At 42.4% G+C, this 25,433-nt stretch overlaps 5 protein-coding genes, 1 non-coding gene and 3 pseudogenes across 7 annotated transcripts; 3 read left to right on the forward strand and 6 right to left on the reverse strand.

Moving 5' to 3' along the window:
* The window catches only part of LOC139294837 (histone H2AX-like), a 36,013-nt pseudogene extending 31,566 nt beyond the window's left edge, over positions 1–4,447 (forward strand).
* LOC139294836 (histone H2AX-like) lies at positions 166–25,241 on the reverse strand. The gene is made up of 3 exons (XM_070916779.1): positions 24,862–25,241; positions 7,958–7,974; positions 166–577 (listed from the first exon to the last, which is right to left on the reverse strand). Exons 1-3 carry the CDS (start codon positions 25,239–25,241, stop codon positions 183–185), a joined length of 792 nt encoding a protein of 263 aa, XP_070772880.1. The 3' UTR covers positions 166–182.
* LOC139294839 (histone H3) lies at positions 931–1,341 on the forward strand. The gene has a single exon (XM_070916781.1). It carries the CDS (start codon positions 931–933, stop codon positions 1,339–1,341), a length of 411 nt encoding a protein of 136 aa, XP_070772882.1.
* Positions 7,934–8,610, reverse strand: LOC139294840 (histone H1-like). The gene has a single exon (XM_070916782.1). The coding sequence runs from the start codon at positions 8,563–8,565 to the stop codon at positions 7,945–7,947; it is 621 nt and encodes a 206-aa protein (XP_070772883.1). The 5' UTR covers positions 8,566–8,610; the 3' UTR covers positions 7,934–7,944.
* Positions 11,308–11,679, reverse strand: LOC139295027 (histone H2B 1/2-like). The gene has a single exon (XM_070917082.1). The coding sequence runs from the start codon at positions 11,677–11,679 to the stop codon at positions 11,308–11,310; it is 372 nt and encodes a 123-aa protein (XP_070773183.1).
* On the reverse strand, positions 13,054–13,748 carry LOC139294890 (histone H1-like). Of its 2 annotated transcripts, XM_070916872.1 has the most exons (2): positions 13,215–13,736; positions 13,125–13,172 (listed from the first exon to the last, which is right to left on the reverse strand). In XM_070916872.1, exons 1-2 carry the CDS (start codon positions 13,731–13,733, stop codon positions 13,125–13,127), a joined length of 567 nt encoding a protein of 188 aa, XP_070772973.1. In that variant the 5' UTR covers positions 13,734–13,736. The 2 variants fall into 2 exon arrangements, with proteins under 2 accessions (XP_070772972.1, XP_070772973.1); XM_070916871.1 differs by having other exon boundaries at positions 13,054–13,748.
* Positions 16,388–16,459, reverse strand: trnad-guc (transfer RNA aspartic acid (anticodon GUC)). The gene has a single exon. It is a non-coding gene; the product is annotated as a tRNA-Asp (tRNA).
* Positions 17,353–17,858, reverse strand: LOC139295023 (histone H2B 1/2-like; annotated as a pseudogene).
* LOC139294878 (histone H1-like) lies at positions 21,693–22,431 on the forward strand (annotated as a pseudogene).
* Positions 25,242–25,433: the final 192 nt, after the last annotated feature.

Genomic DNA, 25,433 nt, shown 5'->3' on the forward strand with positions numbered 1-25,433 from the left:
GTTATGACATTGCAATCTTCTAAAATAATGATTAATGAGCAGTCTGGGGGGTTTTGTTCAATAGACAGACTTTACAAATCATTGACTGACAATCAGCACATGGAGGAAATCGCTCTTTAGTCAGAAGTGTGTGGCTCTTAAAAGAGCCGTTGATTTGTTTGTTGTCAGCCGGTTCCGGGTGTTTACTTCTTGGCGGGCTTCTCGGTCTTCTTGGGCAGCAGGACCGCCTGGATGTTGGGCAGCACGCCGCCCTGAGCGATGGTGACTCCGCCCAGCAGCTTGTTGAGCTCCTCGTCGTTGCGGACGGCCAGCTGCAGGTGACGGGGGATGATCCTGGTCTTCTTGTTGTCGCGGGCAGCGTTCCCGGCCAACTCCAGGATCTCAGCGGTCAGGTACTCCAGCACCGCCGCCAGATAGACGGGGGCTCCGGCACCGACACGCTGGGCGTAGTTACCCTTCCTGAGCAGCCTGTGAACACGGCCGACCGGGAACTGAAGCCCGGCACGAGAGGAGCGGGTCTTGGCCTTAGCTCTGGCTTTTCCTCCGGTTTTGCCTCGTCCACTCATCGTTAAATCTGCTCTTTAGAGACGGTACTCAAAGAAACTGTGTCTCCGACAGCCCAAACCCCTTTTTATACATCCGCGGAGCGCGCGGGGAGGTTCTTCAAGACCAACCAGAAAAGGGGCTTCCAGCAGAGCAGCAGAGGGCGGCCCGCTCTGAACTTTGGCGGAAGTTTTGAACGGATTTCTCGCCAATAAGCAGCTGAGATTCAGGCGGTGGGTCGCTCCTCTGGGCGGTGCTGAGCTCCAGGAGGAGCCCCTCACCAATCAGGATCCGGAGGTCTGAAGAAGCGTCACCGGTTCACAGTTTAAGAGCAGCGAGTCTCCTCTCTTTACTACACTCTTCTCCCGATCAGAGAAACACGATACAATGGCAAGAACCAAGCAGACTGCCCGTAAGTCCACCGGAGGCAAAGCCCCCAGAAAGCAGCTGGCGACCAAGGCCGCCCGTAAGAGCGCCCCGGCCACCGGCGGAGTGAAGAAGCCTCACCGTTACAGGCCCGGTACCGTGGCTCTCAGAGAGATCCGCCGCTACCAGAAGTCCACCGAGCTGCTGATCCGCAAGCTGCCCTTCCAGCGCCTGGTGAGGGAGATCGCTCAGGACTTCAAGACCGACCTGCGCTTCCAGAGCTCCGCCGTCATGGCTCTGCAGGAGGCCAGCGAGGCTTACCTGGTCGGTCTGTTCGAGGACACCAACCTGTGCGCCATCCACGCCAAGAGGGTCACCATCATGCCCAAAGACATCCAGCTGGCCCGCCGCATCCGCGGAGAGAGGGCTTAAACTGACCCCAGACCCGTTTACAACAACAACACAAAGGCTCTTTTAAGAGCCACCTCACTCTGAACTAAAGAGCTTCTTCCTTTGCTGCTGCTGAATGAACAAATCAATATAATATTTTAGTTTTTAGTTAAAACTAAAACTCCTGTTTCTGCTGTTTCTCCAGAAAGTAGACAGACGTTGTCAGAGTGTCACTTCATGGATTCTATTTTAACCTCAACTATGAAGGGATGGATGGATGGACACACATCATGGTTCAGCGTTTAAATGGTTCATTAATGTCAATGTTTACATACTGCAGTGTAGTGATGTGCAGTTGCATATAAACACACAAAGACATATATAACATACAGTTAAATAGTGGTAAAGTGCTGCGCTTAAGTGTGAAGAGGTGTTCCAGCTCTTTATGTTCAGATGTCCAGGATGTTCCATGGCAGGAGAAGTTCTCATCCTCTGGTCAGTGAGGATTTGTCTGATGACCAAGTTGCTGTCTATGACAGTCTGATTAATTACAATGATGCATCTGGATGTCCATAGTTCATTGCACCGATGATTAGTTGAAATAGTTCTTAATGTTAACCAACTTGTGCGCCATCCACGCCAAGAAGGTCACCATTATGCCTAAGGACATCCAGCTGGACATCCAGCATTGTCTCGTCCAACAGTCCGTACGTGACAGAATTATAACTTAAATTAAACATGAATCCTAAACCTTTTAAAAAAAACTCCAGACTTCCTGTGGTCTGTAACAGTCAACAGTCACCTCTGTCCTTTTATCATCACTATATGGAATTAACCCCATATTTAAAATTATTAATTTCATTAAATATTATTTTGCTTCAGTTGTGCTGTAGATGCTGGTGTTCTGTAATAAAATCTCCAAATAATTCTTTATAAAAAGGGCCATGTCTCACTTTTCTTCTTTTTCTTCCTTCCTAAACCTGATCCTGATCTGCTGATACTGAAGCACAAAAGCTCTTTTAAGAGCCACCCACTTCATTTACAGACTGTCATCCTTTAACAAACTATAATATATGGCTACAGATAACTATTGCCTTTTGGGTTGTTGCATGAACCACAATTAACAAAACAAAACTATTTGATTTCATATTACATGAATGCAATATTATTAGGATACTTATGTGAATATTTAAATTACCACAATGATTTCCCAATCTGAGTGGTTTGTTTTGAGTCAGTTATCACATGTCCCCTGAACCTACATAAATGTAAGTGCTGTTTTGATGAAGTTAGGGGATAAGGGGTTAATAATCTGGGAAATTATATTACACATATATGTACATATATACATATACATTGTTATTGTATATATTCTTTATTTTTATTTTCACTGAAATATTGTAAATGTATATATTTTATTTTGTATATCTTTATTTGTACATACTGCTCATTTCCAAATGTATGCTACTTTTCTACTCTTGAATGGGAGCACCTGTAACTTGTGTAATTTCCCCTCGGGGATCAATAAAGTATTTCTGATTATGATTCTGATTTTAACTTTGGAACAAACGGAGGTCCAGGGAAAAGGATACTGTCAGGAACAAACTGTAGGCCTGTAGCCTGTAAGTTACTGTAGTTGTTGTAAAGTAGGCCTACTTAGAGTATGAGATACAACATTGTACTTACAGGGGACATCAACAAACAGCCTGAGGTGGTTCATGTTTTTAGATGTTTTTTTTTTTACATTTTATATGTATGTGTTGCTCGTTCTTTATCAAGACAAAATAAAACAAGGTTTGTAAAATAAGGATGAAAGAAAAACTAACAAATAGATTAATTATATATTTTTTTACTGGTACTTTGTTGTTTATTGCATATTACTGATCTTATATGATGTAAGGTGAGTGCCATGAAAAGCTGCCATTAAATAAAATGCATAATTATGATAATATTACGTTTAAATAAAACAATAAAGTGCCACAGAGACGTTGTGAAGTTTAGCACCATGATTTCCATGTCTGAAACTCACTCTGACCTTTTACTTAGTTTTCAAGTAATCCATGTAATATGCTAACTGCATACATTTTTGATTTATGTATATATTTGTATCATAAATTAAATTAAATTAATCTTTGAAATGGGAGGATTACAAGCAACAATGTCTTCGTTATTCATGTAGTTTATTCAATTAAATAATCACATTTTTCCCATAAAACCTTCCAAACTCAAGTGAAAATTGTGATATTAATGACCCACCCACCATACTGTTTCAGGGACATATTTGGACCTGTAATATCATTAATACTAAGAGCCCCCTTAGAGGGCTATGCAAACTCATAGAATTTGGGATTATGATCCTTAGCCAATTTTTAGAAGAGGTGTATGATGTATAGACCACATTATACAGGTAAAAGCAAACTTTCCATGAAAAAAACAACATTAAATGAATCATAAAAGTTGGTAAATATTATAAGTAAACTGTCTCTTCTAACTTTAACTAACTTCCACAAGGAAAACATACTTTATGTTTGTATTTTACCGTGAAATACCCGTTTAGCTATCACGTTTTATTCTGAAAATCCCTCATAGCGTAATGCGGAAGTCTTGTAGTTAACGTGACAGAAGCTATTTTCTGATTGGGCGATCTCACTAACGTTCAATTTAACCAATGAACGAGCAGCTTCGTTGCTATATAAAGCCGATTTCGCTTTCAAACTTTACTTTCTCCGCTTATCTCGAAAAGTAATCACTGAAAATGTCTGGTCGTGGAAAGGGAGCCGGTAAAGCAAGAGCCAAGGCAAAGAGCCGCTCCTCTCGTGCCGGGCTTCAGTTCCCGGTGGGCCGTGTTCACAGGCTGCTGAGGAAGGGCAATTATGCCCACCGTGTCGGTGCCGGAGCCCCCGTCTATCTGGCGGCGGTGCTGGAGTACCTGACCGCTGAGATCCTGGAGTTGGCCGGGAACGCTGCCCGCGACAACAAGAAGACCAGGATCATCCCCCGTCACCTGCAGCTGGCCGTCCGCAACGACGAGGAGCTCAACAAGCTGCTGGGCGGAGTCACCATCGCTCAGGGCGGCGTGCTGCCCAACATCCAGGCGGTCCTGCTGCCCAAGAAGACCGAGAAGCCCGCCAAGAAGTAAACACCCGGAACCGGCTGACAACAACCAAAACAACGGCTCTTTTAAGAGCCACACACTTCTGACTAAAGAGCGACTTCCTTCATGTGCTGGTTGGTTGTTTGTTTCAATCAAATAGTAATCTGTGGAGCATCTCTGATGGCTTCATGGAAAAGGAAATACGTTTGCTTAACAAAAGGATGTAATTTATTTAATGACTCCTATACATAATTTATGCTATGCAACACCTTTATTAAACTATCCCCACCAACCAAACGGATTCTGTCAAATGTGTAGATGTAGCTTTTGTTTGTTGTCGAGGAAGAAGGAAAAAAAAAAAGCAAGGTAAATAACGAATTAAAAATTAGTCTTTTTTTTTTTTGTCGTCACAATCTATTCTATGGAGAGCTTTCTTCTAACAATCACCTTTGGTTATATAATTATGGACATGTTTCTCTGATTATCTGTTTATGTATGTGGCTCCTAAATGAGTCGTTGGATTGTAAATACGTCTAGTCACTTTATTTTTGTTTACTGTCTGTAAATTAAATGCTACCTGTTAGAGATGGGTGGCATGGTGGTGCATATAGGTGACAACACATGTCAATCTGTTGTACAATTTCCCCCCAGAGGATCAATAAAGTATTTCTGATTCTGATTCTGGTTGCGAGATGAACTGTTGCGCTGAGCTGCATGTTAAATAAATAGTAAATCAGTTAATAACATTTACTTTACACAGAATAAAACAAAAGAGAAAAAGACATTGATCATATACTTCATCATTTTACCTGTGTCAAATACATTTTTACTGAAGTGTGGTTGCTTTTTATTATGAATGTGTCGCAAGATGTGGAGATCAGAATCAGAAACTGTTTATTGCCAAGTAACATACATTACAAGGAATTTACTGTGGTCTGAAGGTGCTATTGTTTCGATAACAAATAAGTAGAATATAAAAAGTAAAATAGAATAAAAATAAAAAATAAAAACAAGATAAATAACAACAGTGCAGTTTTGACCAGAATGAAGTAAAGTGTCCAGTAGGGGGTGGGTGCGTTAATGTAACGCAGGGGGGACAGGGGTGATGTACGTTAATATAACGTATAGCTTGTGTTTGTGTTCTGGGGGGGGGTCAGTGTGAGTTTGTCAGGTTGACTGCAGAGGGGAAGAAACTGTTTTTGTGGCGGGAGGTTTTGGTCCTGATGGACCGCAGCCTCCTGCCAGAGGGGAGGGGGTCGAACAGATGGTGGGAGGGGTGGGAGGGGTCGGCAGCGATCTTCCCTGCTCTCCTCAGGGTCCTGGAGGAGTACAGGTCCTGAAGAGATGGGAGGTTGCAGCCGATCACCCTCTCTGCAGAGCGGATGATACGCTGCAGTCTGCGTCTGTCCTTGGTGGAGGCAGCAGCGTACCAGACGGTGATGGAGGAGGTGAGGATGGACTCTATGATGGCAGTGTAGAAGTGAACCAGCATTGTTTGTGGCAGGTTAAACTTCCTCAGCTGCCTCAGGAAGTACATCCTCTGTTGGGCTTTCTTGATGAGGGAGCTGATGTTCAGCTCCCACCGGAGGTCCTGGCTGATGATGGAGCCCAGGAAACGGAAGGACTCCACAGAGTCCACTGGAGAGTCACACAGGGTGATGGGGGCGGGTGGGGCTGTGCTCTTCCTGAAGTCAACAACCATCTCCACTGTCTTTGAAGCGTTAAGCTCCAGGTTGTTGCTGTTGCACCAGGTCACCAGATGGTCAATCTCCCACCTGTAGGCAGACTCATCCTCACCAGAGATGAGTCCGATGAGGGTGGTGTCGTCCGCGAACTTCAGGAGCTTGACAGACTGGTGACTGGAGGTGCAGCTGTTGGTGTACAGGGAGAAGAGTAGAGGAGAAAGAACGCAGCCTGGAGGGGAGCCGGTGCTGATCGTCCGCGAGTCTGAGACGTGTTTCCCCAGCTTCACGTGCTGCTTCCTGTCGGACAGGAAATCTGTGATCCACCTGCAGGTGGGGTCAGGCACGTTCAGCTGGGAGAGCTTGTCCTGAAGAAGAGCCGGGACGATCGTGTTGAAGGCAGAGCTGAAGTCCACAAACAGCATCCTGGCATAGGATCCTGCGGAGTCCAGGTGCTGGAGGATGAAGTGTAGAGCCAGGTTGACGGCGTCGTCTACAGACCTGTTGGCTCTGTAGGCGAACTGCAGGGGGTCCAGCAGAGAGTCTGTGATGGATTCGAGGTGGGACAAAACCAGGCGTTCAAATGATTTCATGACCACAGAGGTCAGGGAGACGGGTCTGTAGTCATTTAAACCTGTGGGCCCTTTTTTGGGGACGGGGATGATGGTGGAGGCCTTGAAGCAGGCTGGCACGTGGCATGTCTCCAGTGAGGTGTTGAAGATGTCCGTGAACACCGGAGACAGCTGATCGGCGCAGCGCTTCAGGCAGGATGGGGAGATGGAGTCTGGTCCAGCAGCTTTCCGGGGTTTGACATTTGACATAATGTTAATAATTGTGTTGTGATGGTGCGCATGCGCTGAACGTGCATACAGTCGCTATTTTCTTCTTACGTTTCTGTCTGCAGGGTTGACATTTTTAGACAGGGAGGAACCAAAAAGAACATGTTATTTTATATAATTATTCCAGATCACATTTCCTCATGGAGGTAGAAAGTTTATGAACACCAGCTGTCAGATGTTCCTCTTGGACACAATGAATGCTGGATGTCCAAAATATCTGCAGAAGAGACGGATCAGACATCAAGATCAAGATTCTTTCTCAGGTGTATTGCAAGAGATGACGAGGTGTGATGAAAAGGAAAAGAATTTAAAGTAAAGTAAATTTACATTTCTAATTCATCTCTGTGACATTTACTGTAGGGCAGCACAATCAATGCACTTTATTTTTGTTGTAATGGAATCATGTTTTCTGCTAATATGAAAGAACAAAATATACTTTTACAAAGACATTAACTGTAATGCTACCTGTTGGTAGAGATATGTAATGAATGAATCAGTTATCAATGTTATCAATTCTACTTGTTGATCCTCAGATGTGTATGAAGTGTTCTGGTTGCTTCAGTGCATTTTGGATGTGAGATGTTGTGCTGAGCTGCATGTTGCTAAAGAGGACTGAGTGAAGAGAAATGTGACTCCAAACGTGATGTTTTCATTCCACATCACCGGCAATCAACACACAATGGGCATTTCATTATTGTGCTAAATAATTGTTCAGCATGAAGCGTTTTCTACTAAACTCTTCAGTAACTTACAAAGTACATTACAGGCCCAGTTCTGTAACTACATCTGTCAGATAGATATAATGAAGTATGAATGTACATTAAGTATCAGGTCGATAAAACTTTCTCTCCTTTTTAAACACTGCTAAATAAACAAAACAAAAATCTTCCTTTCGTTTAAATTAATGACATTTCATGTGTTTGGGTCCAACATGGTGAACCAGTATTTAGTAGGAGAGGCTCTTTAGTGGAGGCTGTGGTGGCTCTTAAAAGAGCCTTTGGTGCACCGAGTGCTGGATTAAGGAGCCACTTCACTTCTTGGACTTCTTAGCTGCAACTTTCTTTGCCGGAGCTTTCTTCACAGCGGGCTTCTTCACTGTCTTCAGCTTTTTAACGGGGGTCTTCTTAGGAGTCTTCTTCGCTGCCGGCTTCTTCACCGCTTTCTTCGCCGGTGCTTTCTTCGGGGACTTCTTCACTGCTGCTTTCTTGGCTGCAGGTTTCTTAGCTGCAGGTTTCTTTGCCGCCGGTTTCTTGGCCGCTGTTTTCTTGGCAGCGGGCTTCTTGGCTTTCACGGGGGTTTTCTTCTTCACCACTTTCTTCGCAGGTTCGGCGGCTTTCGGCTCCTTCTTGGCGAGCTTGAACGAGCCGGAGGCCCCGGTCCCTTTAGTCTGGCTCAGGGTTCCTTTGGTCACCAAGTTAGTCACCGCGATGTTGATGCGTTTGTTGGACTTTATCACGTCGACTCCTTTACCGCCAAGACTCTTTTTAATCGCCGGCAGCGACATCCCCTTCCGCTCCTTGGACTCACTCACGGCGCTGACGATCAGCTTCGGGAGGGTGGGTCCATCTTTCTTGGGCCGGGGGGCCGCCTTCTTCTTGGGGGCTTTAGCCGGGGCTTTCACCGGGGTCGCTGCTGGAGCTTCTTCTGCCATGTCTGTGTCTCTGCTCTGCTGTGTTTGTCTGAAGGTGTCCGAGCTGAGAGGAGGCGGGACATATAAAGCACATGAGAACCGTGGAGAGTCAACCACACAGCCCCTCTGCCGCCCGGCTCAAATGTGGCGACACTTGTGTTTTCTCTTCCACATTTTGGGGCTAAAAGTCATACAAGAGGGACGTTTCAGACCATCATTTTTATTGTATAAGCGAGAAAACCTCTGTCCCTTCACACTGACGTCATGTTTGGCGACGAGGACTCATGTATTTAATTCCAGGAGGCTTCAAACCTCTCAAAGACGCCGTCACTTTGGACAGCTCGCGGCGAGTTTTCTTCACATTTCGTCTCTAAAACTGTCCAAAAGTGATGTGTATTAAATGTGACGGAGGTGTTCCGGTCGGCAGAGACGTGTGAGGATGTAATACAACTGAAGTCGCTGCAGTAATGTGGTTCATTTAGTTGTAATCTGAGAAGTTTTCGGTGGAGGTAAACACACGGACGCCGCCGGTGACTCAGGGCGGTCAGACGGACTCCTGTCACAGATTGATCCGCTGGGAAATACTTTCAATTTCCTCCAAATGTTGGATTTAACATGAAGGGACCGACAGCACGATTTAATAGATTTAAATAAAGTCTTATTTCTTTCTTCGGCTGTACAGAGACCTGACTTATTAAAATGACTTTAATCAGCTTCAGTTTGTGTTCAGATCTGCTTTCTGTCTGTAACATGATTTGATAGACTGTTTTTAATTTAATTAAACATGTTAAATATTCAAATTAATGTTATTTTACAGACTTTAAGTTATTTTCTTTTATCGTGGAGTTGCATGACAGTATTTTTAAAGTCATGTTTACAGCCGAACTGCTGGATATATTGAGAGGATCTGCTACAAATTTTCCTTAATCATTATAATGTTTTTTTTTTTTTTTAGCAGCTTTAAAACCTTTAAACATTATAAAATAGATAAAATCCAAATATTTTGAATGGAATCCGTGTTGGTGTTCATAAATCAAACCATGTCTGATACCTCTATTGTGGTATAATTAAAAAAAATAAGATTTCACTCTTTGTAATAACATTTTTTTCCCTTGAAGTTTAGCCATTGTTGTGTATTTCATAGTTAAATAATTTGGTCGATCATTAACTGAAAGTAGGTTGTTATAAGGCGGACTGGTGTGATGCTTTCTTTGCCTGTTTGATGTTGTATTTAGCACTTCAGTATACAGAAGAAGTTTGTGTTCATGTCCCAAGAAAGGAATGATTGGGAGTCCATTTACCACTCTGGTCATTAATATTACAGAAACACATGTACAGGGGCTGGACAAAATAATGGAAACACTTTGCTTTGATTTGAATGAAAGACAAATGTTACAGAGACTGATAAATTGTCTTTTCCAGACTCTTCCTCTTTACTTGTGAAATAACTTCAACTGATACTCCCATCAGTGGCTTTTCACCCTCAGTCACTGAATGCAGTACATTTGAAATGTTATATATTTATAGGTATTTGTATGTGTGTGTTTACATAGTAAATATATGGAAGCATCATTTGAAAATCCACCTTCAGATTCATTGAAATGGTCTAAAATGACAAATCTTTCCCAACTGGCTTCATATTAACAAACATACATCATGAAGCATTATACAACAATAATAATCAACAAATAACAACAATGAAATGTTCTGTGTTTTGCTATATAGGTGATGATGACATCTCACAGTAATCAGCTTCAGTTTGTGTGGAAACCGCTTTCTCTGTAGGTTTCCTTAGAAAACTAGATATTAAATTAGATGTAGTGTAGAGTACAACCCTAGACCAGAATAGTGATAATATATTATAGATTAAACAAAACAATGTAATGTAGAAAGATAATATGGTTTACAGTTGGATAGTAGTGGGAGAGAACAGTGACTGTGTCTCACATATGAAGAATGACATGCACAGTTTATATGTACGAAGGAATCCATCAGGTCAAAAGGGTAATTCTCCTTCAGGCAGCTCCATATACAGTCAGAGTAGAAGAAAACGAGAAAACAGCACCACCATGTGGTCAAAGAATACACTGCAGCTGCAGCGCATCTGTAAAAACCCCTGTATCGCACCAGTCTGACTCCATCCATCGTGATGCACCTCTCCTCGTTAGTATAGTGGACAGTATCTCCGCCTGTCACGCGGAATCGGTATTTTTCTAGGATTGTAATTTTCACTATATCGATCTCTCGCTCTCCTATACTACATATTTACTTAATGTATTTCAATATCTGTGACAGAACATGTAGGCTGGCCTTCATTTGGTGCAACAACAAAGATTTTATTGTACTGTATATTATTAACCTGCAGTAGAAACAGGAAAGCTACAGTCAGGTTTATTCAACATTTTCAACGTCTGAAATTGGAGATCTGATTCTGACCATATCCATACAGGTCAAAGGTCACATACAACTAACAAACCTGTTGAGTTCCCACAACTAACACAGCTTGTGGGTTTATGGTACATATATACACACCGGGTTTTATTCCGATAGAAGGATTGTTAATGAGAGTCTAAAAAGCCACAGACAGAAGATTAAACTAATCAATTGTATGTCACAGAAAAAGTTGTACAATTACATTATTTAATGAGATGTATAGTATTAAACTCATTGAACTATTAAAAGAATCAGCAGGACAGCAGCTCTTAGTTGAAGTGGTGGGTGGCTCTTAAAAGAGCCTTTGTGTTGCTGGGATGAACAGCGGGTTTACTTGGAGCTGGTGTACTTGGTCACGGCCTTGGTCCCCTCGGACACGGCGTGCTTGGCCAGCTCACCGGGAAGCAGCAGGCGGACGGCGGTCTGGATCTCCCTGGAGGTGATGGTGGAGCGCTTGTTGTAGTGAGTTAGACGGGAGGACTCACCGGCGATGCGCTCAAAGATGTCGCTCACAAAGGAGTTCATGATCAGCATGGCCTTGGAAGAGATACCGGTATCAGGGTGGACCTGCTTCAGTACCTTATACACGTAGATGGCGTAGCTCTCCCTCCTGGTCTTTCTCTTCTTCTTGCCGGTCTTGGTGACGGCCTTAGAGACGGCTTTCTTTGAACCCTTCTTCGGTGCTTTCACTGGATCAGGCATGATTACGTTCGTATGAATTTCTTCAATGGATGAATTAACATTTGCTGAGAGGGCTAATTTATATGCGCTTGATGCAAAAGAGACTGTGCTGTTCCTCCTACAGGATTGGCTGAGTTTCTAAACGCGACTGAGCATGCGCTGCACAAACTGTTACACATTCCTCTATGAGAAGTGAATGAAGAAGTGAAGAACAAAAGAAAAACACTTATTATATACTTATAGTATTTAAATATTACTCACAGAGATCCGCCGCTACTAGTATAGCTGAGTATATATACTGGAGTTAAAGTACTAATACTGCACTGTGAAATACTCTTTTATAAGTAAAAGTCCTGAATTGATAATCAGAAAAATGTACTGAAAGTATTAAAAGTAAATGTACTTTCTATCATTACATTATTATTAATGTAATTAAAGTAAAAGCAGGATTTTACTGTTGTAGTTGGTTGAGGTGGAGCTCATTCAACTACTTGATATTGGACTGCAATTAATGATTGTTTTCAGTGCGGCTTAATCTGCTTATTATTTATCGATTGATTGATTGATCAATCATTCACAGTGTTTATGGTCTTTGACCAACATCTGGAAAGAGTTTTATTTTCATTGACAGTAATAATGGTAACCCATTCATTGTTTCAATTATGTAATGGACAGAAAGTATTAATGATCCATCTAAGTTGGACTGAGCTTGTTGGGTTTCATTCAGTTTGTATATTTCAGTGCTTGTGGTCGTTCTGTTTAATGTGTTCTGATGGATGTAATCACTACGAGTAGGCTGATCGATCCCCAAAGTATCAATACTGCCGATATGAAATCTTGGTTTAAGTATAGATAGTTGTGTCATTAGGACTGAAACCAAAACATGGATCAGTCACATCACACGAACACTCTCCTTAGTGTTGCAATATTTGATGCGTGTATGTGCACAGTGATGGTGGGACCATGAGGTTACTGCTCACAATGTACAGTGTAATTCTGCCCAATTTGTGGTGTAATTCTTGTACTGACAGTGATTCAATATTTTGTGGTATAATTTAATTTAGCTAACAGGTCCATTTGCAATAGCATCCATGTTTCTTTATATAAAGACATGTTTATGATTCAATACTATGCATTATTGATGTTTGTGCATGTGCTTCATGGCTTCTTCTAAACTGCCATGTTTATGATTTAGTAAATGACTGTTCACGTCTGAGTTTTATCTATTCTTCCTGTATTTGTCTCTCAGGTTTATATTTAAAAAAGAGAAAAAAAATAGTTGTATTTACTTGATTGTGTTACTCTTCCTCCTCTTAAACACTAAAAACATTTGTAATATAATTATTTTCTAATGTGTGCTGTTCATGACAACAGTAAGAATAAGTGGGACCAGGCTCTTTCAGGATGATGTGGCGGCTCTTAAAAGAGCCTTTTGTCGGGACGTTGATCATCAGACTGATGGCAGCTCACTTCTTCTTGGGTGCTGCCTTCTTCACTTTGGGCTTGGCAGCCTTCTTTACGGGGGTCTTTTTGGCTGCGGGGGCCTTTTTAACCACCTTCTTGGGGCTCTTGGTGACCTTCTTGGGGCTCTTGGCGACCTTCTTGGCCGCTGCGGGTTTCTTCACCTTCTTCGGAGACTTCTTAGCGGCTGCTGGCTTCTTGGCTGCCGCTGTCTTGGGCTTTTTGGCCGCTGCGGGCTTCTTGGCTGCTGCGGGCTTCTTGGCTTTAGGAGCCGCTTTCTTGGCTGCTGCGGGCTTCTTGGCCTTGGTGTCCGCCGCCTTGTTCATCTTGAACGAGCCGGAGGCCCCTGTCCCTTTGGTCTGGACAAGAGTCCCCTTGATCACCAGGCTCTTGATCGCGGTCTTGACGCGGGCCCTGTTCTTGTCCACATCGTAGCCTCCGGCAGCCAGAGCCTTCTTGAGGGCGGCCGCGGACACGCCGCTCCGCTCCTTGGACGCGGCCACAGCTTTAACGATGAGCTCGCCGACGCTGGGGCCGGTCTTCTTCGGCTTGGATACCTTCTTCTTGGCTGCTTTGGCCGGGGCGGCGGCCGGAGCTGGAGCTACTTCTGCCATTGTCTTGTTGTAGTTGAGTTCCTCCTCACGATAACACGAGAGTCTGAGTGTTGGAGAGTTCCGAGCAGGAGGCTGCACTTAAACACACCATGAGAACCGTGGAGACTCAGCCCGGCTCCTGCCCCTCGGTGCAGTCTGGATGCCGCCACTTGTGTTTTCTGTGCACCGATAAAAGAGTCCAGACTACATGTGGGAGCAGGTCTGCGGGCTGACAGTGGAGGCAGCCGGTAGCGGACTCGTGTCTCTTCATATTGAAGTCATGTTGAGCTCTGATGCGCTCTGCACTTTGTTTGTGGAGCCTCCAAACTTCACATATTCACCGCCGTGGCCGCCACTTTCCCCTCTCATTTCTCTCCTAAAAGGTTTTAAAAAGCATCAGAGCTCCGTCAAAAGCCGTTTTCCAGCTGAGCCACATGTTTGTTCAGAGACTCAAAGTAAAAACAATCATCTGTTGATCATCAGTTTGTAATAAACTCAAGTTCTTCTGGCGGCAGCAAACACACTGATGATGGCTGAGGCTGATGGTGCCGTTCAGCCAGACTTCCTGTCAGAGCTGCTCACTGTCAACATGTCCTCTGCTCAGGACAACTTTTGTGTACAGCACTTTATATTTATTTAGTTCACTTTGTTGCAGAATGTTCTGAATGATCCACATGAACTCTACAGCAGAGCAGGAAAAACACAGGGAGAAAAAATTGTGCCACAATTATTATTAATATCTGGTGATGTTTCCACCAGATATTAATCAATAAAAACAATCATGTAAAAATGTCAAATTATGTACCAAACTTACTTGGGGAACAAATCATGGGAGCACCCAACCTCAACAGTCAATTAAAAATCCCATTAATTAAAAATGTGTCAAATGCACTGAGTGGAGGAGCTGCATGGACGGCTGGAAATAAGACCACTGGAGTAAATTAAATGAGAGCTACGTCTGAAATTCCATATTATCAATTATTGTTTGGTGATTTCATAGCAGAATGTAAACATTTGAACAATAATTGGACTGGCTCAGCCACTGCAGTGATTTATAAATTAATTAATGGAGGTTTGGTTGCATATGAATATGTATCTGATGCCTCTAGGTAACAAAAACGGTCATGAAAAAGTCTGTTGTTCTGTTATTGTTGTTAACTGAGTATCGTAGTATTTCCTATACACATATACTTAAATAGAAGATTTGTGTTTTAGCAACAGAAAACAAGGAAAATTTGTAAAAGACAATGATGACAACAGTGTTTCAACAAATCAGTTGCTGTGTGGCATCAGAGTTATGAGAAACACAGAAGGCAACGGGAGGAGAGAGACTGTACTTCTCTACTGAACCTTCATCACAGATGAGCATTTTACATCCTTTAAGGTTTCAGTTCACTGCCATCTCTCTGCAACCCAGAAGACTGCAGAGAGAAGTCTGAATGAAGGAAGAGAATCCATCCGAGACGCTGCTGGGAAAGAAATATAATGCACACTGCCGATGGTAGAACTTATCGCTGGTCCAACTTTGAACACTTTCATTTTCAACATGTTAGCACATCGTCAGGGAAACGTTGGCTGCGTTCACACCAAAGATCCAGTCATCAGCCGTGCAGCAGCTCTTCCACAACAACATCAAATTAACTTTGAGACATTTTAAAGAAACTTTTAGTGACATGATGAAAAATCATAAAAAAAAAACATAATATAGATAAACCTTCTAGAAAGGTAGTATTTCTGCTGACATCATGGGTTAATGTTTAGATCATTTTTTCTTAAACAATAATTCAATTGAATGCCACTACAGAACATCAGCTCTTTGAGTTGATCCAGTGGCTCTTAAAAGAGCCACTGGGTGACGAGTCACTTGAGTCTTCTTCAACAAGAATTTGACCGGTCACGTGCAGCCTACTCCAGTCAAGAGGAACAGGTTGTTATAATAGAAAGCTATGAAGAACACAAAATATATTACAGCAAAAAACAACACTGTTGCTGCAAATAAGGCAAGAGAATCATGCTGTCGTAAGTTAATATTTTAATTTTACCACTCGTGTTTAATTCTAACGTGACAACTGCACATTTGAGCTCTTAAACTTTAAACTATACATTTAAGCATGATACTCAAAAAAAGCAATTAGGTCTGACACTGTCCCATAATGAAGGATATGATGAAATTACTTCAAAGTGAAATTAATTCTAATGATTGAATATTATCTGGAATAAATACCAATAGACTACTCTGTGTTCTGTTCACTGCAACACCAGCAGTGTAAAGGGCTTTTCCCACCCCCCGCATTTATCCTCAGCCTAAGAAAGGTTTCACACGGACACAATCTGGGCTAACCCTGACTTTAACCTCGGCCTTGCTGTCTCTGCCTGGGTTTGTAATGTTACCTGAGAATCTACTAAACACAGCACAAAGCCTATAGAATGGACTTAGCAGCAAATCAGGACCAAGCATAAAAACATAAGTAGGTTGATGCATTTTCTGCATCACTAACTGAATAGCTGAATAACTTCCCGGGGAAACCTGACGCATGCAGTTAATGTAATGGATGGCTTTGCTTGGTGGCATTTCTAACTTACGGCTCAACAGGTTTGAATACATAAAGTATTCCCTCAGCTGATAAAGTACATCGCTCATAGAGAATATCGTAACCTTTTTCACACAAAAAAAACTCCCCGTCGGGGAATCGAACCCCGGTCTTCCGCGTGACAGGCGGAGATACTGTCCACTATACTAACGAGGAGAAGCAAAGTCACCACTCGACCACATCCGACTAATCAACCGTACCAGAACAGTCATAATATGTTATAGTTTAGGTTATACATTGTAATATGGTTACAATTGGATAGTACTGGGAGAGAAAAGTGACTGTATGTCATATATTAAGTATGACATACACAGTTTATATGTACACAGCAATCTATCAGATTCAATTGGTAATTCTCCTTCAAGCAACTCCATACCGTCAGAATAGAAAACACGAGGGGAAACAGCGGCACCATGTGGTCAAAGAATACACTGCAGCTGCAGCTCATTTTAAGAACCAGTGAAAAAATCTGTTCTGACTCCTCTACATGACAATGCATCTCTCCTCGTTAGTATAGTGGACAGTGTCTCACGCCGAAGACTAGAGTTTGTCTCACATGACTTTCTAGGGTTGTACTTTTCACTATGTTGATCTCTCTCATTCCTATGCTACGTGAACACATCTGTAATTACTGAATTTCGATATCTGGGACAGAACACGTAGGCTGGACTCCATTTGGTGCAACATCAAAGAGGATTTTATTGTAATGTAAAATAGTATTACCTGCAGTAAAAACAATAAAGCTACAGTGAGGTTTCTTTAACAACAGTTTGACCATATCCATCTGCAGAGTAAAGGTTAATTTAACTCGTGTTTTATTCTGATAAAAAGAAAGTTAATGAGAAAAACTGTATGCTAACCTTCAGTTAAAGATTGTTGTAAAATGAGAAGTGACGAAACTAATCATGTTAGAGAAAAGTGAGTTGTACAAATACATAGTTGTTTACTGAAATATAAACAATTAAATGAACCAGCAGGACTGCTGCTCTTAGTTGAAGTAGTGGGTGGCTCTTAAAAGAGCCTTTGTGTTGTTGGGATGAACAGCGGGTTTACTTGGAGCTGGTGTACTTGGTCACGGCCTTGGTCCCCTCGGACACGGCGTGCTTGGCCAGTTCACCGGGTAGCAGCAGGCGGACGGCGGTCTGGATCTCCCTGGAGGTGATGGTGGAGCGCTTGTTGTAGTGAGCCAGACGGGAAGCCTCACCGGCGATGCGCTCGAAGATGTCGCTCACGAAGGAGTTCATGATGCCCATGGCCTTAGAGGAGATGCCGGTGTCGGGATGGACCTGCTTCAGGACCTTGTACACGTAGATAGCATAGCTCTCTTTTCTAGTCCTCCTCCTTTTCTTTCCACTCTTGGTGACTTTTGAAACGGCTTTCTTTGAGCCCTTCTTGGGCGCTTTGACAGGTTCAGGCATATTGGCTCCTGTGTCGGTTTCACGATACAGATGGCTATACCACGCGTCGGAAGCTGTATTTATATGCGCTTGATGCATATTATGTGTGCTGTTGCTCACACAGGATTGGCTTAGTTGTTGTGCTCGAGACTGAGCATGCGCCAACACAAAGTAACCGTCCTAAAATTGAAAGGGCAGATTTTTTAAATGTCGGACTTGAAACGGAGGTAAACATTGAATATATATAATATATTATTGATGTATTGATAGGCTGTAATCAGTTTAGTTTACAACAGATTGAAAGTCAGATCAATTCAAAATAATCACATTATTACGTTATTAATACAGCCCAATAATTCAATAAGAATATTTGAATTATTCATCCGATGTTTTTAGAATTCCTTTAATATCTCAAACATAAATAATTGGCTTAGATGTCCGATGGCTCATCTCTGTCGGCAGCGTTATATGCGTTTATGTGTCTTTCTATATGTGGCTGTTTTACTGTGTATTTGCTTTGTTAAAATTTAATAAAGATTTCTAAAAAAAAAAAAGAAAAAAGAATCCTTGATCTGAAAGAGGTGGTTATGACTTTGCAGGATTCGGCCTCATAATGGCTGAGCTCATCTCTGATAAAGAGACAAGATGGAGAGACTGACAGCGCACATAAATCACTTTACAAAGGTGCAGAAGTGCTCATTTTATAAGGGCGAGGCTGGATGTGCTCAATGCCCCACTGGATCATCAGAGTCCACAAGCACTAACACACCAGTACACAAGCATGCCCCATAAGCACACAGTGCACAATAAAGTCTATAAAATAGGCTGCCATGGCCCTGGGAGGGAAGGGGAGAGCTCTTTCTCCACTTTATGGCAACACAGGAGTAACAGGTGTTTTATAAGCACCACCGAGTGAAGCACTGCTCTCTCTGGAGGATGCCATCACAATTAGATCGTCTAGATAAAATAAAACCCTGATGCCTCTCCTGTAATGGTTTTCTTACTCCATCTACGCAGTCAGTTATTGACGTTTTAGTGATCACTATAGTTATTCACTTATTAATGAGACATGTAGACATTAGTGACTGAAATGTGTGACAGTGACAGTTTAAATATTCAACAAACACACAGATCCAAAGGGCAAGGTCACATACAAAACACAAACATACAATTCAAAATAAATTAGAGTTAAAAAAAAGTTTTTACCTTTAACAAATTCCATAAAAATAAAATCACCACTGAAATGATGCAGGTTTATTCCCTTTGGTGAACTAAAATACTTGACAACATGTGCATCTTTTTGACAAAACAAATGGAAAACAAGACCCACTGATGGCTTTGAGTGAGGTAGGAGCCAGAGGCGGAGTGCAGCTTCTTTTGCAGGTATTGTTGTAGCTTGTGTATCTTTGTCTCTGAACAGCTTTTCCTCAGTATGAAGGGACCATAGCTGTCATCCCAGCTGTCCCAAATCTGTCACCAGGTAATGTTGGCATGAGAGCCAAAACCAGCCAGCTGGTCATCCTCTGATGCCGCTGCTGCTGCTGCTGCTGTTGCAACTGGCTTTGTTGACTCATAGCTGAGAAGAGACTTCTTTCAAGCTGAGCATATGATGCCCACTAATTTGTGATCACATTTGTGTGAATGTATTTATTTGATTTCGTAATTTGAAATGATATCTGTATTTATTTTTTCTTTTCAAAAGGCTTTCTTTACTTTTTATGAATAATCTTTAAACCAAAATAATTACCTTGCAATAGCATTTTTTCAACAGGAGAAGGGAGCAAGAAACTGTGGTTTCCCCAGATTGTAGTCATGCTCATGCTTTATTAATGTTTAGAATGAACAATAAACAACTGATAGATGTAAGACATTTTATATAGTTAAATCCGAAACTTGCTGGATACCGGCTGATTACAACTTACTTTAATTCATTAACTAAATTCTTAATTCGCATTACTTTTATTCAACATGTTATTAATGATGCATTATGTTTCAGATACTGTAGAATTCCACCATGTCTGTGCTCAGGATAAGTTAGTAGTTACATTCAACCCCTACAGAAGAAAGTGGAGCACTACTTCACATTCACATAAAACACAATTTACAAAATTACAATATGTATTCCCATGTTATGTATGCATTTACTGTGTCATAATTAAATGACTTCATTATTTGTTCCCCAAGTAAGTTTGGTACACAATTTATTTAAGGTCATGATTGTCTTTGTGAGGGGTGGAGAATGAGTAATATTAATATTCAAATCAAACAAGAAATTAAAATACTGGGTTTGACTATTTGAAAAATGGGAAAATAAAAATACTAATTACAAATCAAGAGTTAATATAGTGAAAACCTTCATTCTATCTAAACTACCTAAATATTTTTCCCCCACCTAATAAAATGATAATCCAGTTAAATAAACAGTGTGTTAACTTAGTTTGGGGAACAACCAGGGAAGTCACCAAGAGAGAGTTAATGTATAAAAGTAAAAAACATGGTGGGCTCGGTGCTGTAGAGCTCGGTATACGTTTGAATATTGCTTTTGTTAAAAATGTCTCAGGCACCATCTTTAGAGATGCTCTCTGGGTTGGAGATCTCTCCATGTAGAGAAAAAGGAAGGGGGGGCGAGACATGGCCCTTATTATGAAATAATTTTTGGAGATTTTATTTTTGTACACCAGCATCTGCAGATAGACTGGTGTGGTCTTACTAGCAAGATAATATTTCATAAAATTAATGATTTTAAATATGGGGGGTTGATTGAATATAAAAACTTAAGTGAAGAAAAAGCACAGAAGTGATCCAAATATTAGGAAATAAAAACCTGTCAGACAGCATCAGAGATGTCTGATGGCTCATCTCTGTAGGCAGACTTCCTGTGAGAGTTGTAGTTGTTTGGAGTTGTTATGTCACCACCAAAAAATGTCTAATGATTTATTGTGATGAGGACGAGACTCAAGAACATCTTTTAATCAACAGAGCACAAGAAGAGTATTTTAAAAATGTTTGGTTTCAAGTGTAATATAAATTATAATTCAGTTATGTATGGACTGTTGGAGGAGACGATGCCTCCTAAACATAAGGAACTGCATCAACTCATCATCAGCATCGTACGCAATAAACTATGGACATCTAGATGCATCATGATAAAAAATCAGACTGTTTTCAACAGTAACTCAGTCATCAAACAAACTGTCACTGACCTCCGGAGGAGGAGAACCCTGGACCAAAAACACATCCTGCCATGGAACATCCTGGACATTGACAGAAAGACCTGGAACACCTTTTCATAATTTGTATTCTACTTGGTAATATTTTGCTGTATGTTATATATGTTTATGTATGTTTCTATATGTGGCTATTTTACTGTGTATTGGCTTTGTTAAAATTTAATAAAGATTTCTTAAAAAGCAAAAACACCACCAGATATGAATAATAAATATACACATTCTGTAACAAAGTGAAATAAATAAATATAAGTGCTGTACACAAAAGTTGTCCTGAGCAGAGGACATGTTGACAGTGAGCAGCTCTGACAGGAAGTCTGGCTGAACAGCACCATCAGCCTCAGCCATCATCAGTGTGTTTGCTGCCGCCAGAAGAACTTGAGTTTATTACAAACTGATGATCAACAGATGATTGTTTTTACTTTGAGTCTCTGAACAAACATGTGGCTCAGCTGGAAAACGGCTTTTGACGGAGATCTGACGCTTTTTAAAACCTTTTAGGAGAGAAATGAGAGGGGAAAGTGGCGGCCACGGCGGTGAATATGTGAAGTTTGGAGGCTCCACAAACAAAGTGCAGAGCGCATCAGAGCTCAACATGACTTCAATATGAAGAGACACGAGTCCGCTACCGGCTGCCTCCACTGTCAGCCCGCAGACCTGCTCCCACATGTAGTCTGGACTCTTTTATCGGTGCACAGAAAACACAAGTGGCGGCATCCAGACTGCACCGAGGGGCAGGAGCCGGGCTGAGTCTCCACGGTTCTCATGGTGTGTTTAAGTGCAGCCTCCTGCTCGGAACTCTCCAACACTCAGACTCTCGTGTTATCGTGAGGAGGAACTCAACTACAACAAGACAATGGCAGAAGTAGCTCCAGCTCCGGCCGCCGCCCCGGCCAAAGCAGCCAAGAAGAAGGTTTCCAAGCCGAAGAAGACCGGCCCCAGCGTCGGCGAGCTCATCGTTAAAGCTGTGGCCGCGTCCAAGGAGCGGAGCGGCGTGTCCGCGGCCGCCCTCAAGAAGGCTCTGGCTGCCGGAGGCTACGATGTGGACAAGAACAGGGCCCGCGTCAAGACCGCGATCAAGAGCCTGGTGATCAAGGGTACTCTTGTCCAGACCAAAGGAACAGGGGCCTCCGGCTCGTTCAAGATGAACAAGACGGCGGACACCAAGGCCAAGAAGCCCGCAGCAGCCAAGAAAGCGGCTCCTAAAGCCAAGAAACCCGCAGCAGCCAAGAAGCCCGCAGCGGCCAAAAAGCCCAAGACAGCGGCAGCCAAGAAGCCAGCAGCCGCTAAGAAGTCTCCGAAGAAGGTGAAGAAACCCGCAGCGGCCAAGAAAACAGCCAAGAGCCCCAAGAAGGTCACCAAGAGCCCCAAGAAGGTCACCAAGAGCCCCAAGAAGATGGTCAAAAAGGCCCCCGCAGCAAAAAAGGCCCCCGCAGCCAAAAAGACCCCCGTAAAGAAGGCTGCCAAGCCCAAAGTGAAGAAGGCAGCACCCAAGAAGAAGTGAGCTGCCATCAGTCTGATGATCAACGTCCCGACAAAAGGCTCTTTTAAGAGCCACCACATCATCCTGAAAGAGCCTGGTCCCACTTATTCTTACTGTTGTCATGAACAGCACACATTAGAAAATAATTATATTACAAATGTTTTTAGTGTTTAAGAGGAGGAAGAGTAACACAATCAAGGAAATACAGCTGTTTCTCTTTTGTTAATGAGACAAATACAGGAAGAATAAATAACCTCTGTCATGTACCACCAGTACATTTGGAATATGAATATTGTTTTTATATAAAGAAACATGGATGCAATTGCAAATTGCCTGTTAACTAAATTAAATTGAATTGTACCACAAAATATTGAATCACTATCAGTACAAGAATTACACCACAAAGTGGGGAGAATCACGCTGTACGTTGTGAGCCGTAATCTCAAGCGGTCCCTCCATCACTGTACACATGCACGCTTCAAATATTGCAACACTAAGGATAAATGTTACAAGGAAATACAACAATGATTCATGTCGATTGGATTAATATTAACCAACATTAAAGGCGTCACATAAAGGAAGAATAAATATACCTCAGGAGAGCAGCAAACTCTTAATGAATAATATGTTTCAGATCCAGTGTGAAGTGAATGTGAGCAGCTGACTGAAACACACTGATGAGCTGCAGACCTCCACAAACATTTAGTCACACAGAGATGAAGAAACACACAGCGCCCTTTCAACAGCACTCTTAATCCGTCACATAATTGATTGATAATAATATGTTAATTATTATTAAAGGACAAAAGTCTTTGAGGATTTGAATGAGTGGATTCCTGCTTTAATTGTTGACGTTGGGAAAAAAAGACTTCTAATTCAGAATTACTTCAAATTATGTCAAAATGTGGCGCATATAATAGTAATAGTAACGATAATATTAGGCTTGTAATAATTTGTTGTCTCTTTTCATTACTATTGCACTTTAACAGTCACCAATAGTTTAACACACATTAATAATGATCTTTCTTAAATAAAGTTAATAAAATAACTAATATTTGGGATTGTATCATCCTATTGGCTGTATTTTTCAACTGATTATTGCCCTTCTAAACAGAACACGTCCTTTAACTCTCACATAAAACAAACAGCCTTCTTTCACCTCCATAACATCGCAAAAATCAGGAAAATCCTGTCCCAAACAGATGCAGAAAAATGAATGCATGCATTTGTCACGTCTAGGCTGGATTATTGCAATTCCTTATTCTCAGGCTGTCCCAATAAGTCCCTGAGGACTCTCCAGCTGATCCAGAATGCTGCGGCTCGTGTACTGACAGGAACCAGGAACAGAGATCATATTTCTCCTGTATTAGCTTCTCTGCACTGGCTCCCTGTAAAATCCAGAATAGAGTTTAAAATCCTTCTCCTCACCTACAAAGCTCTTACTGGTCAGGCACCATCATATCTTAAAGAGCTCATAGTACCCTATTACCCCACTAGAGCACTGCGCTCCCAGAATGCAGGGCTGCTTGTGGTTCCTAGAGTCTCCAAAAAGCCGAACAGGAGCCAGAGCCTTCAGCTATCGAGCTCCTCTCCTGTGGAATCGGCTCCCAGTTTGAGTCCGGGAGGCAGACACACTCTCTACTTTCAAGAGTAGGCTTAAAACTTTGCTTTTTGATCAGGCTTATAGTTAAGGGCTGGCTCAGGCCTGCCTGGACCAGCCCCTAGTTATGCTGTTGTAGGCCTAGACAGCTGGTTAACTTCCCATGATGCACTGAGCTTTCCTCCTCTCCCGCTGCTGCCATGGGCCCGCTTGACACTAGTTATTATTTTTAGTCGTAGTTCTGTTACTTTTAAAGCTGTTATTGCTATTATCATGATTCTGATTCTGATTCCAGTTATTACAGCTGAAACTATCAGTCATATTTCCATATTTTTTTATAATTATAGCTGCTATGGCTACTGCTAGTGCTGCCATACATCTCTGTCTGTCTGTCTCTCTCCAACCCAACCAGTCAAAGCAGATGACCGCCCACCAGTCTGGTTCTGCCGCAAGTTTTTACTTGCCACTGTCTACATTTGTCCACAATTTTTCAATACTATCGGCCTTTAACAGTCACCAATAGTATAACAAATCCATTACTGAGTTGTTTTAATTAAAATGAATAAAATAATATTTGGGATTGTATCATCCTACTGGCTCTAACCCAGTCGTTTTCAACTGGTTTTTCTCCCGCTTCCAAACAAGTTTTGAACTTCTTTGTATTGTATTTTTTCTGGATGGATCAGAGATACATGATATATTTTTACCCATAAATTAGTGTCAAAATAGTCCAATAATAATTATTGAATGAAACGGCCATTAAATAATAGGAAGTCGCTCTTTAGTCAGAAGTGTGTGGCTCTTAAAAGAGCCGTTGTTTTGTTTGTTGTCAGCCGGTTCCGGGTGTTTACTTCTTGGCGGGCTTCTCGGTCTTCTTGGGCAGCAGGACCGCCTGGATGTTGGGCAGCACGCCGCCCTGAGCGATGGTGACTCCGCCCAGCAGCTTGTTGAGCTCCTCGTCGTTGCGGACGGCCAGCTGCAGGTGACGGGGGATGATCCTGGTCTTCTTGTTGTCGCGGGCAGCGTTCCCGGCCAACTCCAGGATCTCAGCGGTCAGGTACTCCAGCACCGCCGCCAGATAGACGGGGGCTCCGGCACCGACACGCTGAGCATAGTTACCCTTCCTGAGCAGCCTGTGAACACGGCCGACCGGGAACTGAAGCCCGGCACGAGAGGAGCGGGTCTTGGCCTTAGCTCTGGCTTTTCCTCCGGTTTTGCCTCGTCCACTCATCGTTAAATCTGCTCTTTAGAGACGGTACTCAAAGAAACTGTGTCTCCGACAGCCCAAACCCCTTTTTATACATCCGCGGAGCGCGCGGGGAGGTTCTTCAAGACCAACCAGAAAAGGGGCTTCCAGCAGAGCAGCAGAGGGCGGCCCGCTCTGAATTTTGGCGGAAGTTTTGAACGGCTTTCTCGCCAATAA

Source organism: Enoplosus armatus, chromosome 13 (assembly GCF_043641665.1).
Source record: "Enoplosus armatus isolate fEnoArm2 chromosome 13, fEnoArm2.hap1, whole genome shotgun sequence".
In the NCBI taxonomy this organism is placed as follows: Eukaryota; Metazoa; Chordata; class Actinopteri; order Centrarchiformes; family Enoplosidae; genus Enoplosus; species Enoplosus armatus.